The 16,346-nt window shown below is 40.4% G+C and overlaps 1 protein-coding gene across 1 annotated transcript in view; it reads right to left on the bottom strand.

Annotated features, from left to right (window-relative positions):
• The window catches only part of ESR1 (estrogen receptor 1), a 192,547-nt gene that overhangs the window by 16,463 nt on the left and 159,738 nt on the right, over nucleotides 1-16,346 (bottom strand). Inside the window, exon 5 of the mRNA XM_065401317.1 lies at nucleotides 15,387-15,525. Coding sequence (XP_065257389.1) covers nucleotides 15,387-15,525 — 139 coding nt within the window. The remainder of the gene's footprint in view (nucleotides 1-15,386; nucleotides 15,526-16,346) is intronic.

Raw genomic sequence — 16,346 nt, 5'->3', positions numbered from 1 at the left:
GAAGGTTAACTTCCTGTGAGCAAACCATCTTAAGAACAAAGATATTTTTTAAATGATATTTTCCTTTTTTCTTTTCCCCTTTACTGCTTTGATTAATTTGTCTTCTCTTCTTTTTCTTCATTCTTTCTTTACATAACCCCTCAAACATTTTTCTTTATGCTTCACAGTACTTCTCCCTAATCTTTTCCTGTTGGCATTGTAAACTAGTATTCTGACATGTTACTCATATTCCTCTTACATTAGTGTAATGATTCAGGAGTCCCTTATTATTTAATGGCACTCATGTCATGACATTATATGATTTTGTTTATCTCAAGACAAAGCTCAGTGATGCTGTAAAGCATCCAACCAGCCCACTAACAATGGCATTTAATCCACGACCCGCTGTTCACAATGACAGACTTTGGGTGATTAAATCAGATGGTTCAGATGCACTCAGAGTAGTAGTTAGTATAAATAAATATTCATGGATGGAGCAGAGGAGGAAGAGGAAGAGCGAGAGTGACTCTATAGCCTGGTATTTACCTGGGAGGTTAGAGACCCAAGTTTAAGTCCCTGCTCTGAATGAGGCACTCACGGTCCAGGTTAATGCCCTAACCATTGGGCTATTGCCTGTTCTGGAGTGGGTCTCTCTCAAAATTCTAGTTATCAGTCACTTGATTTCAGAGCAGCAACAACAGCTAAAACACAGGGTGTGGTTATTTGCAAAAGCAGCTGCTGCTCAGCCTCATTATTGACTCACTAACATCACAGCAGCAAGACTGGTGAAACTCTGCATGGGTAAAATAGTGTGGAAAGCCTGTACATTGGTAAGGCAAGATGTACCTCTCTGTATGGACATCAATAACGTGAAAAGAAAAGAGGTGTTAAAGATTTTCATGGGCAAATAAAAATAATTACTAATGCAAAGCAAGGGGTAAAAGATACATACAATTCATGCTTTTCCTTAAATCTCTACTTCTTGTTAAAATGTACATCCTCAGAAAACAAAACCCTTGAATCATTACATGAAGTTTTATAATAAGACAGGCATCTTGTTCTGTTCAGCTTCTTTGTTTCTGGCAGAGCAGCTAGTAGTTTTGTATTGAAGTGGAGCAGGATTAAACCTCCACATGTAGAATTGTGCAAGGTTTCAGAGGAGCTAAATGTCTTCATTTCAACAGTTTGCAAATTCCCAGATAAAAATGAGACAAGAATTATGGATAGCTAGCAGTGAGAACAGGATTTCAGGATGCATTGGCTCTTGGCATATTCTAAAGAATGTTTCCATTGCAGACCATTAAGGAGGCCGTGTAAGAAATATACTTGCTTCTCAAAAGCCATCTAGCTACTATCCACCAGTTTTCAGCTTAAAGCACCTAAGAACATCACACAGTCTGGACTGATTCTGAGATTTTCACATTACTGTTTACAATGTATATTTCTTGGCAAAGATAGATGTTTTGAGGTGCGCCAATGAGCTCTCATTTTAAGGAGTCATATGATTCAACTGAGAGGAAAAAGATCTTTCAGTAGCAAGTAATATACTTTGGTCAATCAGGCACCCTACTGATAATGTTTTTGTAAAGAACTTCAGGAGTAACAATACTGACCTATTTAGATATTTTAACTGCTATTAGTTCACAAGTTCAATATTCCAATCAAGGATGTCTTGTCAAGTGGCTCTACTGTAAGGCTAAAACTTTAGATTACTTTGGCCTCAGCAAAAATCTTAAAAATTTATCATTTAGTTATTTGCAATATTATGGCCTTAATTTTTGAACTTGTGTCTAAAAAGTACTAAATTCACATTTAAGCACCTACAAAAAAATTACCTGAATTTCAGAGATTCGGAGCACCTGCAGTTCCCATTTACTTCAATGGCACTTGAGGATACTATAGACCCTCACTCTAAGTTCCCAGATTTGAAAATATTGGCTTACGAGACTTGTGCCTTCTTCACAGAGGTGTGGAACAACTTCAGTTCCCACTGAAGTCAATGGGAGCTGCAGGTGCTTGGCAGCTTTGAAAAAAAATCTGGCCAGGAGTCTAATATTGCCAGGATGGCCAATAGGCTCTTAATGCCCTTTGCTGATAAATTATGCCCTTTGAATTAATATCTGTTCCAGAAGAGAAAATAAGAAACTTCTCTGGTGAGGACTCTCTGCTATTTGTTTGTTTGATTTCAGAGATCCTGTCAGTCACAAGGATTTTTAAAGTTTGACCAACTGTGCATGTATTAGAAGGCTTAGAGTATAAGCCATTAATAGGACGCTCATATGACAGAACTTATGGGGAAGAAATTCTGGGATGTCTGTATCTTGGTTTAGGAAGGAAAGTGAAAACACCAGTGAATATTTGATTATCCATTGCTCTCCTCATCTTAAAGAACCCTCATGATCCCAATACATCTCCATGATTTCATCTCTCCCTATGCTCCCTGTCACACTTCCCAACATAAATGCACCTCTGACTCCTTCATGGCCTACTTGAGAGCACCCCACTCAGCAATCACCTATCTCAGAGCAGAGTGCAACAATCCTCTCTCTTCAAACTGGGGACTTAGGTTATAGACTCCTGCAATTCACTGTGATCACCTCACCATATCTGACCTCAGTTCAGCATCTGCATTTCCACTCTCTCAGGAGCAGTAATAGGGTTATCAGTCAGCTCTGATAGAAAAGTGCTGTTTATTCAGAACAAAAGCAATTCAGAGAAAACATAATAAAAACAAACAATTTATCTGCATTTTTAGCTTACCAGCTGGTCAGCCATCTTCTACATGGAGCCCCTCATAGGATTAGTGTACTTCAGGTCCTCTCATAGGGCCTGTCTCTGGTCATAGACTCATGTCAGTTCTTGGATCAAGTGTGAGTGACACCCTCTTTCTAAGTTAGGAATGTCACTTTATAAACTTTCAGGCATTTTGCATGTTAGGCCTCTTGAGCTATTTCCAGGGAGTGAAACTTCAAAATGACCCGTTACCTATATTGTTTTCAGTATTGGAGATTTTCATTAATTACCTCTCGTTGACTTTAGTTCCTGCCAGACACTTCCTTTATCTTACCCCTTGAGATAGAAATCCAATCTCAATCACTTGCAAGCTCATAAAGATGGATCAAACACATAAATATTATAATAGTCTTTGAATATACCATATCTCTGTGGCATCTGTGTGTCTCCTTATAATACACTTTGAATATTCCATGTTTCCAAAGTCTCACATCTGTCACACCCCGTTTTCCAGTGTTGACCTATATCAGAGGTTGCTCTTTTGCTGCTACCACAGCAATTATTTGGTGAAGTCTGCTCTCATCCCTCCTGATTCCTCATCCCTTTTTCAAATGTAGCTCAAAACTTCTACCTCTTCTGTGTTGCCCACAATCAGGAAGCTGTAATTCATACTTGCACTCCGTATTACCAACCCTTCACATCTCTCATTTACTTTCCCCTTTGTATTGTGGTAGCTGGCTGTTGCACATTGTGAGATATTGATACAGTTAACACATCCGCTGTCAGAGGTCTGCTCTGTTGCCTTTCATTTTTCCAACAATGAATAAGAGTATTTTTAAACATTTAGAGCTTGTACATCTATTTAAACCAGTTTAGGCTAAGTATAGCACACTATGGGACATGATGTCAAGTTAAATTAAGTGACAAACTTGAAAATCACTACTTGAACTCTCAAGTTGCTATTCTATACTTTGTCAACCCTACTAATTTTGTCAAGAGTAGTGAAAGCAGCAGTTGTCTGTTTACTCTGAAATGAGAGACCTCATGGAGGTGGGTTTTTTAGAGCTCTCTCCCAGCGCTCTGCCTTGACTATACCAGCTATGTTAAAGTGCTGCTGCGGCAGCGCTTTAGCGTTGCCAGTGTAGACTAGCCCTCAGTGTGAGATATTTCTGTACTTATAAGTCCCCAGTGTCACCTGATCCTTTATTGTTATACTATGGTAAAAAGAAGGATTTTAAGTGAATGCTTGGAGAGGTTCATGGAATGGTATAGTTCCAGCAATTATTTCTTACTAGTGTTGAGCCTTTTAACCAAGTATACAAATACACAGCCAGCACCTGAATACATAATAAAAGCCTTTACATCACCCTCTTTTAAGATGGTTTCCTCTGTAAAGACAGTGGCAAAAGGTTTATATTTGGACTACTGTGGTTGTAGCTTGTGCTTCAAACTGGCACTGAGTGCAGATGTGCACAAAAATGAAAAAAGGTAACTGAGCGTGAACTTTTCATTTTTCAAAAAGCTCTTTAGTTTTGGTTCCGATTTAATTTTGGACAAAGATTTGGAGGGAGTGGAGATTCTACTTTATCCATAGTGGTCTGTTCATCCCTAATACATTACGTCCCAATCCTTTAATACATCTTACTTCTGATCCTCATATTTCTATTTAATTAGAAATAAATAACAAATGTATTACATTCGTCAGTCACGTCCTATGTATGGATTTTGTATGTATGATTTTCCTCAGTATTTGCTGCTTTTTAATTTACTGGGGATTTTTTTTCAGTTAATATCGCAAGCCCTAACAGCAGCTATCTTTTGTTGTTCAGATAACATTAATATTTTGTCAACTTATGCAAAAGCATGTGCCAATAGAGTCAATGTACGAATCACAGTCTAAGAGTCACTAGCAGTATGGTGATTAGAACTGGGCCCAAACTAATAGGTGGAATGAAGTTTGCTTGCCCCCAAATAGTGGGGAAGTTTAGTTTGGGTCTTTGCAACTCCAACCTTTTTCTCTAAGGCTTACGTCCTCACTACGGGGGGGGGGGGTCGATTTAAGATACGCAAATTCAGCTACGCGAATAGCGTAGCTGAATTCGACGTATCGGAGCCGACTTACCCCGCTGTGAGGACGGCGGCAAATCGACCTCCGCGGCTCCCCCATCGACGGCGCTTACTCCTACCTCCGCTGGTGGAGTAGAAGCGTCGATTCGGGGATCGATTGTCACGTCCCGACGAGACGCAATAATTCGATCCCCGAGAGATCGATTTCTACCCGCCGATTCAGGCGGGTAGTGTAGACCTGCCCTAAGAGGCCAAATTGGAGCATCAGTTCCAAACTAACCTCAAACTTTGGAGATGTTTGGATTCAAACACTATTTTGGATCTGAAAGTTTGGGCCATTTTTAACTCTGCCTCAGGATGCTATGGTATGAGATGTCATTTGGGGAATGTTGTGGTAAATACCCTTTAAGTTAAAAAGAAATAATTAACCTGTACAATCCATCAGTATATTTATGTAGCAACTATCACTGTAGTAACTAGATGGCAAACACAGAAAATTATACAAGAGGATACACTAGCTGCAACCACCATAAAAGCACAGTGACTCATTCTCAGCCTACATGGGAAATATCAAAACAAAACAGCAGCAGCAAAATGCATGAGGACTGGGAACAGATAATAAAGCAATTCAGAACAGCCATAATGCACTATATTATTTGTAAAGGATGCAAGAGCTGTCTAATATTTCACAAATATTACATGTTATCTGTTTTGGTATTATTGTGGGGTTTGTTATATAATTACACAGGGTAATTCAAGCAGGGCTTATTTGCATTTACACAGGAGACAATAGCATCAGATGGTACTTAAAGGATAATATGGTTGTCATTCACATTGAAGTTTTACCTCTGACCATGTTGGGTTCAACTGTCTAGCTCAGGGGTTCTCAAACTGAGGGTCGTGATCCCTCAGGGGTCATGAGTTTATTACTTGGGGGGGGGGGGGTCACAAGCTGTCAACCTCCATCCCAAACCGCGTTTCACCTCCAGCATTTATAATAGTGTTAAATAGGGTCGCACTCAGAAGCTTGCTGTGTGAAAGGGGTCACCAATACAAAAGTTTGAGAACCACTGTTTTAGCTGGTAACTCCAGGAGGGTGGAAACCAAGCAGGAAAAACTGAAACCCAGAATTTTGGGGCGGATAAAAGGACAGCCTCTGAAGACCAAGAGGGAGAGAGGAAGGCAGGGACTGCTGGGGAAAGGGTCGGAGTCTTGGATAAGCTAGGCTTGTCTGGGCCATAAGGTAAGAGACAGATGCATGTAGACTGGTTGGTTGTGTGAAAACCCTTCTCTCTTTTTATGCTTTGTTCCTACTATTGAGAACAAACAATACTCTGTTTAAAAGATTGTTTTGGGTTATTGTATTCACCACTGGTCACAGCTCCCAAGGAGAAGACTTGCAGTGGTTGAACCCAGGGGACCAGTCAATAACAGGAGAATTGTGCATTCCACCCTGAGAGAAGTGAAGGCCTGTCATTTGAAAGGGTGCACTCAGGGACTAGAAAGTGATCCAGGGGACAGCTAGCCCTGAACCATTATTCTCCTTGATACTAAAGGAAAGGAATTTTATAGAAAACCAAAAAACCTCTTTATTGTAGTAAGAATGAATTCCTTCATTACTGAAGTACAGGCTATGCAAATTTCTGATCTACACAGGTGGCATTATGCCCCACCGCACACTGTAGTTCTCAATAGCAATTGCCTCTTTCTTATAGCACTGTTCTGAAGAGATGCTAACATCCCTCACAAAAGTTTGGATCAACTGTAGGCCATAACCTATATAAATGCATTTTAATATCAGTTTCTTGCTGCTGAATAGGAATCCATACTTCACTAGATATTATGGAGATGAGTGCTTTACAAATGCAAATAAATACATAAATAGTAATTTGTTTAGCAATCATTTTTCACTCACTGGTAGCATTATTTGGCACTGCCAGATCAGTGTATCCTCTGCTATACACTTAATTATGGGGAAAATAAAGCAAATGAGCATTGGACAAGTCAATTTAATCAAATTTAGCAGTTTTATTAGAAAGGTCACATTTACTGTTCCATTGAGGTTGATGGAGTTTCAACCCCCAGGGGTGAATTTGTCCTGAAGTGTGCAAGCAGCACAGCAACTTTTCTAGAAGGCTTCATTCATCTTGATGAGAGGTGATATTTAATAGATCTGTAGGCTAACAGGTGGCAGAAATCTCCATCCTTCCTCATGCCTCTGCTATGATAATTATAATAAAACTGGGATAGCTATTGTGTTCAAAACATGACAGCAGTTGACACAGTGGTGTGGAGGGTGTAAGACACTCTTATCAAGAGTTTCTGCTAGGGAATCATATTTACAGACCTCTGGGGGTACCTTTGTTCTTAATAAAGGAACACCACCACCACCATTATGGGATTTTGTTTATAATTTTGTTTATAATAAAGTTCTAATTTCAAATATACCTTACATAAAATCATAATGTCATTGCCATAATATAAATAGAATATAAATACCCAAGATGATCCAAAATTCTAGAGAGACTTTCTCCTGATTATTTTTAAAGTTCTTTGACTTCTGAAATACCCTTGAAAAGTATTCACTGTGGCTTGTAGAGACCCCAAATTCAAGTAAGCAGAATTGAAAACTCAAAAAAGAATTGCAAGTCTGATACTAAAAATGCATGTTTATCTAGTTCTCCATAGCCTATAACTGCAATGTAATAACAAGCCTCAAAGTATATCAATAAAGCAAAAAGTGGAAGAGAATTTACTCAATGTCTGCATTTTATTAGCTCTCTGCAGGCTGCTGCACTCAGCTCTGTTAAGTAAGTGACTTGTTTACAGACTGGTTGTTGGAGGTTTGGTTTCCAGAGTGGAACACATCGCTGTCATTGGTTCATTGAAAATAAAATCTATACATAGATTTAAAAAAAAATGTTTTTGAAATGCAGCAGTGGATTTAGTTAGTGTTTATGTGCTTGCTTCCTTGGCAATAAATACAAATAGTATGTCACTAATTAAATGCTTTGAATCAAAGCTCTGTATCCACCCTGCTTCTATTTTTTAGCTGATAGTAAATTGGAGCAATCATATTTACTTTGTTCTGCACCAAAGTTTTGCTGTCCCTTTAATCAAGAGACAGAGTTATTAAGAGTGTGATGTCCTGAGGCATTTGAAACATTTTACGAGATGTGAGGGACCAGCTAAGCATCCTATAGTCCCTTTCTGATTTTATTCTATTGTGCTTAGCCTTTTATTACAGACTCATTGCTGTAGAATCTGAGTGCCTGAAAGCACAACATGCACAGGAAACTCAGTAAGAGACAGTTTTCAGATGTGGTGGGACATTTTCAAACCAAAGCCATAAAGCTAAATAAGACTGGAAACTGTTCATCTGCACTCAGCTGATGAATGCAGCAGATATTTATGCTAGTCATCAAATTATTTGATTCACCCATAGGTGAGGGTTAAGCAGGATACCCAACCAATGCCCTCTGCCATTGCTCAACATAGAAGAGAGTGAAGAGAGACCTTTGTGGATCCCCAGGAAAAGACACAGAGAGGGAAGAAGGCCCAGAAGATGCTGGACATGCATTTGTCCCAAACACACCAAATAGGACCAGCAAGCCACTGAGTTTCTCCCCAACAAAACAAAAGTAGGTTGGTAGAAGAGTTGGGGTTTGCATAACAGTATTATGTACTGTTATCCATTTTTGAAGTAATGATGATAGAGTCTGGCACACTTACATGTAATTATGAAATATTAATGGTAGGTTGTTGCCTTAATTAATTTATTTCATTATTATTATTGTTTTCCTGGTAATTCTAGCAGCAGGAGATGAATTGAAAGGGAAAGACCAGCATTTAGGCCAGCAGCTTAAAAGGTTGCTCACTCCATGGAATCAACTCCAGTTGGGGAGTGCTCCTTCTGTGGTCATGGACGGAGGTACTCTACAGCCAGACACCCATTCACAACCCTTCTGTTGCTCTCTGGACCCGGTTGCTCTGCCCAGTCATCCTCTCCAACAAGAGACAGAAGGAACAAGGCTGTTGACACTGCAGGTCACATGATGTCAGAGGCTAACATTCAGCTAAATTTAGGTACATATCTGGAGCTTAATACAGCACTACCAACATAGCATTGTACCAGGAAATCTGATAGAATCATAGGCTTAGATGACATAAGCCAGTGATCTGAATTCTCCCTTGCCAACTGTTGATGACATGGGGGGGGGAAAGACCTCCGTGGCAGAGCATATTTGCACAGAAACACCTACTTTGCCAAGGTATGCAGCAGAATGTTTTGCCAAACTGTGGCTGTTTTGGGTTAAAATTCACTTAAATCTTGACTAAAGGGCAGCAGAACTGTACTTAATATGCCCTAGTTGATTACCACCCAAGATACTGTGGGGCAGGTGTTTACTTACTGCTTGCACTCTTTTCCTAATTGATGCTGTGTTCCCTCTCCTCTTAATAAAAGCTTTTTTTTTTTTTTATGCACAGACTTAGTGCTTGTGAGAGAGGAAGAATTTTGTCTTAGAGTTGTACCAGAGTGGTATTTACTGTTCTTGAGCTGGTTCTGTTTTGTAATGTTACATTTCCCTCCCAAATGACAATGAGCTAAGGGTCAGATCTAACAAATGTCAGTCCTGGACTAGTGACATCTTTAAGATCTATTTTCTTGGGCACCATCCAGACTAGCAACATCTGCCTTGTCCTGTGGAGAGCTAAGCATCTCCCCTTTTCAACAGCTTAAAGCATCTGTTTCTAGCCAGGCCTGTTCATGAGATATAGTCCTAAAAACAGCGTATCATTCAGAAGAACCATGTACATTGCATGACTTTTTGTGAAGTGTGTCTATTTTTCTACTTCACAATAAGTATTAACTGAGCTTCTCTAACGGGGCCAGCTATCACTTTAAAATTTCACGTATTGTACCAATCTCCCCAATTATTTTAACCCTTATAGAGATATCTGTCTCATTAGTTACACTAGCAACAGTACAACAACAGAAACAGATTCTTGTTTGTACAATTGCTTCCTGACTCCCAAACAGCATTCTTTGCTCTTAATGTCTATTGCTATTCCATCTGCACTAGGGTGGCCAGGGAAATGATCACCCCATCCAGGAAACGAGGACAGAGAAGAAAATGTTACCTGTCAATGCAGACCTCCTCTTCTCTGAATGTTTCCCCTCAGTTCCTCCTCCTCTCCCCTCCCCCAGTTAGCTAAAGGGAGGATAATCATAGAATATCAGGGTTGGAAGGGACCTCAGGAGGTCATCTAACCCCTGCTCAAAGCAGGACCAATCCCCAACTAAATCATCCCAGCAAGGGCTTTGTCAAGCCTGACCTTAAAAACCTCTAAGGAAGGAGATTCCACCACCTCCCTAGGTAACCCATTCCAGTGCTTCACCACCCTCCTAGTGAAAAAGTTTTTCCTAATATCCACCCTAACCTCCCCCACTGCAACTTGAGACCATTACTTCTTGTTCTGTCATCTGGTACCACTGAGAACAGTCTAGATCCATCCTCTTTGGAACCCCCTTTCAGGTAGTTGAAAGCAGCTATCAAATCCCCCTCATTCTTCTCTTCTGCAGACTAAACAATCCCAGTTCTCTCAGCCTCTCCTCATAAGTCATGTGCTCCAGCCCCCTAATCATTTCTGTTGCCCTCTGCTGGACTCTTTCCAATTTTTCCACATTCTTCTTGTAGTGTGGGGCCCAAAACTGGACACAGTACTAGATGAGGCTTCACCAATGTTGAATAGAGGGGAATGATCACGTCCCTTGATCTGCTGGCAATGCTCCTACTTATACAGCCCAAAATGCCGTTAGCCTTCTTGGCAACAAGGGCACACTGTTGACTCATATCCAGCTTCTCATCCACTGTAACCCCTAGGTCCTTTTCTGCAGAACTGCTGCCTAGCCATTCGGTCCCTAGTCTGTAGCAGTGCATGGGATTCTTCCGTCCTAAGTGCAGGACTCTGCACTTGTCCTTGTTGAACCTCGTCAGATTTCTTTTGGCCCAATCCTCTAATTTGTCTAGGTCCCTCTGTATGCTATCCCTCCCCTCCAGTGTATCTACCACTCCTCCCAGTTTAGTGTCATCTGCAAACTTGCTTAGGGTGCAGTCCATGCCATCCTCTAGATCATTAATGAAGATATTGAACAAAACCGGCCCCAAGGCCGACCCTTGGGGCACTCCGCTTGATACCAGCTGCCAACTAGACATGGAGCCATTGATCACTACCCATTGAGCCCGATGATCTAGCCAGCTTTCTATCCACCTTATAGTCCATTCATCCAGCCCATACTTCTTTAACTTGCCGGCAAGAATACTGTGGGAGACCGTATCAAAAGCTTTACTAAAGTCAAGGAATAACACGTCCACTGCTTTCCCCTCATCCACATAGCCAGTTATCTTGTCACAGTAGGCAATTAGGTTAGTCAGGCATGACTTGCCCTTGGTGAATCCATGCGGACTGTTCCTGATCACTTTCCTCTCCTCTAAGTGCTTCAGAATTGATTCCTTGAGGACCTGCTCCATGATTTTTCCAGGGACTGAGGTGAGGCTGACTGGCCTGTAGTTCCCCGGATCCTCCTCCTTCCCTTTTTTAAAGATGGGCACTACATTAGCCTTTTTCCAGTCATCCGGGACCTCCCCGGATCACCATGAGTTTTCAAAGATAATGGCCAATGGCTCTGCAATCACATCCACTAACTCCTTTAGCACCCTCGGATGCAGCGCATCCGGCCCCATGGACTTGTGCTCGTCCAACTTTTCTAAATAGTCCCAAACCACTTCTTTCTCCTCAGAGGGCTGGTCACCTCCTCCCCATACTGTGCTGCCCAGTGCAGCAGTCTGGGAGCTGACCTTGTTCATGAAGACAGAGGCAAAAAAAGCATTGAGTACATTTGCTTTTTCGACATCCTCTGTCACTAGGTTGCCTCCCTCATTCAGTAAGGGGCCCACACTTTCCTTGACTTTCTTCTTGTTGTTAACATACCTCAAGAAACCCTTCTTGTTACTCTTAACATCTCTTGCTAGCTGCAACTCCAAGTGTGATTTGGCCTTCCTGATTTCACTCCTGCATGCCTGAGCAATATTTTTATACTCCTCCCTGGTCATTTGTCCAATCTTCCACTTCTTGTAAGCTTCTTTTTGTGTCTGTTTAAGATCAGCAAGGATTTCACTGGTAAGCCAAGCTGGTCACCTGCCATATTTACTATTCTTTCTACACATTGGGATGGTTTGTTCCTGCAACCTCAATAAGGATCCTTTAAAATAAAAGAAGTACTTTGGCTCTGCTCTCTATTTTGCAAATGTTTCTCTGCAATTTTCTTAGAAAAATATCAAACGTAGAGCAGATTGGTCCTTGGAAGGTAGATATGTACTTTATGTTGTATTTTCCAATAATATTCTGTATTTTCGTTCCTGAAGTAATAAATTATACTGCTACTGTGCAAAGGCTTAAAGACTGTTTTAAAATTTTATTCTGTTTTCTTGATTTTTTTGTCCAGTATAAGCACTGGTGGAAATCTAAGTTTAAATGAACAGAGAAATTCCTGCTCTGTACAGAGAAACTGTTTTATACATTTCCTAATGCCAAAGCACACAGAAAGATTATGTGCTTCAATGGAAACTTAGGCAGAATAGGGCTTTTTCTGAGGCAATAAATATATCTTTTTCCTGTTCTATTTCAGAGTAGTTATTATACTGTTATATATTAGCATTTATCTTGAGCTGCTGCTTAAAAGTACAAAAAACAAAACCTTGTTTCTTGCAGATTGCTCAGTGCTAATCCTCTGGCTTGCACCAATCGTGTTGGATCAAACTTTACAGAGCAAGGCTGCTCCAAAGGCATGCAACAATTGGATGAAGCTAATAATTTGCTATGCAATATGGAATAAGCCTGTGGAACTTATCAGCACAGAAAATTATTGAGGAAAATACATTAGCAAGCTTTTCTTTAAATAGTTTTGGTGGATAGTGACCCAATCCAGCACCCAGGTATTCACACCCTACACAGTATTGTAATATCTCTGTACAAAATATTCCTTGTGAAGTATCATTTGAAAACTAATAACTCACTGATCATTAATAATCTTGTCTATTAAGAGTTATGGATATATTCCAGAATTATGACTAAAGTGTATTTAAACACCAGGCATGTCAAGGGGAGTTAGTAAACAGGTCTGTATTAAACAAAGGAATGTGGGTTTACCTCAGTTTACATACAAGCAGTAATCAGGACTATCAAGACAGCAGAGGGAGGAGATGCAGGAAACAGAACAATCTGCATTTTAGCAAACATTAATGGGGAGAGGGGGAACAGCATTGAGTTTCCTTCACCACCAGACCCCATGTCACCTTCCTTATAGATTGAATAAACTTTACTTTGAGGGATAACCTTCAAAACAATCCATTTCAAAGGTTCACTGGACTATAAAAGGAAGGGGAAGAAAACACCAAGTGATCTCTTTCACCTAAAAAGACAAAGGAACTAGGGTGATCAGACAGCAAATGTGAAAAATCAGAATGGGGTGCGGGGTAATAGGAGCCTCTATAAGAAAAAGATGCAAAAATTGGGACTGTCCCTATAAAATCGGGACATCTGGTCACCCTAAAAGGAACCAGCACTTTGGAGCTTCTGGAGGAAATCCTGACTAGGGTGGGGAAATCAGCCACCATCTTGCTGGAACACTATGGGTGAGAAAGTCCATCATGAACAAAGCCATCTTGAACAAAGCCTGTGTTTTGTTAAATTAAGTTTTAGACTTTTAGATGCATGTTTTCACTTTTCATTGCTTGCAACCATTTCTAACTTTCTCTCTTGTACTTGGTCACTTAAAATCCTTCCTTCTTGTTGTTCATCAACTTGTTTTCCTATTAATCTCAATGAACAGCACTATCTTTAAGTAAAAATGAATGTTAACTCCAGTCAATGTGGCAAGCTGTTGGGTTTTGTCTCTTTAAAAGAGCAAACAGATCTTTTTATTCCTCTGAATGTTGCAGGAGAGGGCTGGACATTGCAGAACACACGGGTCTGGGAAAGTGTTGGGGTCACCTGTTAACATCAACCAAGTCGGGTAAAGACAAGAGTGTGTCTGTGATAACTGCTGGCAGGCTGTTGGTTTCCAAGTAGTTGAATCAGAACTGTATAAGCGCACAGAACATGAAGCGCATGGTGGCTGCTGGCTGTGTGTGTGACCCAGGCAGGGAGCCAAAACTAGCAGAAGCATTTTGGAGCACTTCGGTTTACAATGCAAGGTGTGACACAACCTTTCAATGGTCTGATCTGCTCACCAGAACATGACATGGATATTATAATGTTAGTTGTGGTGACTATTATAAGTTTGAGAGACTGTTTCTCTTCTCATTCACTTTTTTCAGCTCTTTGTATCTTTCTCAAAAAATTCCTTTGGGGTTGAAACATGATTGTTTTCATGAATATAAGGAAAGCACTTGCATTTCTAGTACATTAGCTAGGATACGTTTTAAGAGATGTCAATTCTCATGCTTCAGTGCATGAAATGAATGCCAGCTGAAATCAACAAGAAATTCCCCACTTTCATAGAACCATATTGTACAAGTAGATAGTTGTTTTTTCATCTCCCTTTCAAGTATGTAGTAAGAGACACTAAGTTTCAGGATACTGGATTTGACAGAGCACTGATCTGTTCTTCTATAGCATTCCTGGATCGGACCCTCCAGTCCAGCCAAGATGAGCCCAGAACAAGAGATTAAAGGTGTGTGAGGGGGACAGGGTGGGGCCTGCTTTAAACCACTTTTACAGCTCAGACCCTTGGAACAAATCAGAACATCCAGTGAGCTGTTTTAATTATTCTGCTGCCCAAGGAGACATTTGGCAGTCATAGTTGGCTGGGCTGGAGGAACCCCCAGTCCCATGTACTCTTATGTAACATGCCTTCCACACCTGGGGTAAAGAAGAAGAAAACATAAGAGATGCTGCAGCAGCTGTACCACCCACATGTTCCCCTACACTGAATGAGTCCTCAAGCGGTCAATTAAGCCAGCTTTTGGGTGGCTTGGTATAACCAGACTATCACAAAGCAGAGTGAGGTCTAGCATATGGTTTTCTTCTACAGTGGAAAAGTAGTCTCCTCTAAAATGGCAAGTGGCAGCTGTTTAATTGCACATAGCACTAGTATAAAACTGGCTGAAACTGCAGGGGAGAATTTTTAAGGAGGCAGAAATAATAAACAAAATGGCTTCTGGTCAGGACACTGGATTCCGTATCCTTACCCTTGCCAAAAGTGCAATGGACTCTTTAAGGACTACAAATGGCACGCATCTTCGTTTTCTGTCTCCTTTGAAAGTAAACACCTGCAGCAGGAGAGGACCTTCTAACACCATATTCGCTCACAACTAAAAGTGCCATTTATTGAATCACCAACACCACTTCCAACAACACCTTCGGTGGCGTTCTTTAGAGGTACCTCTTTCAATACTAACTAGGCCAGTGCTGCTTAATTTATGAAATGTGATGGGATCTCAGCATCAGGTGGGATGGCTGCAGGCTAAAAATGACTAAAAGTGGTAGAGATACATTTCATTTAAACAAACAAACAAACAAAAATAAATAATAAGTGGACTAACCTGTCCAGTAATAGATTAGGTGCAAATAAGAGTTTTCCCGGATGTTCCATTGAACGCCAGACTAAGCCAATCATCAGTATCTCTAACCAGGCACATTCCAGTAGATGTACCTGATCATGGAGTGTTAAATCCACAAACCCTGAAAAAAATAAACACGTTACAGGAGAACTATACTCTGCATGAAAACAATAATTAAATATTGCTGTTAGTAAACCAAAGTATTTAGAAAATCAGATAACAGGATATGTTAGGAGGCTTTAGGGCTGGGTTCTAGATGGTCTGAATTTAAAAAAAAAAGTTAGTTCCTTGTTTTCATGTCTGACTCATATCTACATATACTAGTTATCATTTTTACCATCCATTTAGAAAATATGGCAAAATGGTAAAACTGACTAATAGTATGCAATAATGGCTCTAATCACCAGAACCTGGAACATTATGAACTTCTTGGTAGAACAGATGTTGCATGAGCTCTGGAGCAACTAAGCACCTTGTAAATGTTGAGTCTGTGCTTTTGCCTGACACAGTGCTACAAATATATTAGCTAGGGTGACCAGATGTCCCGATTTTATAGGGACAGTCCCGATTTTGGGGTCTTTTTCTTATATAGGCTCCTATTACCCCCCACCCATTGTCCCAATTTTTCACACTTGCTGTCTGGTCACCCTAATATTAGCAAGTACTTGTGAAAGCCTAACTGCAGCTCCTGGATGCAACAATTTTCTTTTGTAGTAAGTTAGTCCCTTCACCGAAGACTTTGCAGTCTGTCTCTTACTATGCAGTTGTACGTCCCTTAGTGCGATGGAGCTGATATGAATGTGGCTTCTGAGTGATACTTCAATTCAAATTAATAACTAATTAATAAAATAATAAAAATAATAAAAGAGAATGTGTCAGCAAGGAAATAGATAAATAAAATAAACAAATGGTAAAATAAAAAGCACATTGTCTGGGTAGTCA

The sequence above is a fragment of the Emys orbicularis genome, chromosome 3 (assembly GCF_028017835.1).
Source record: "Emys orbicularis isolate rEmyOrb1 chromosome 3, rEmyOrb1.hap1, whole genome shotgun sequence".
NCBI classification, from domain to species: domain Eukaryota; kingdom Metazoa; phylum Chordata; order Testudines; family Emydidae; genus Emys; species Emys orbicularis.
The sequence above is the reverse complement of the archived record's forward strand: the minus strand, read 5'-3'. Positions and strand labels throughout refer to the sequence as shown.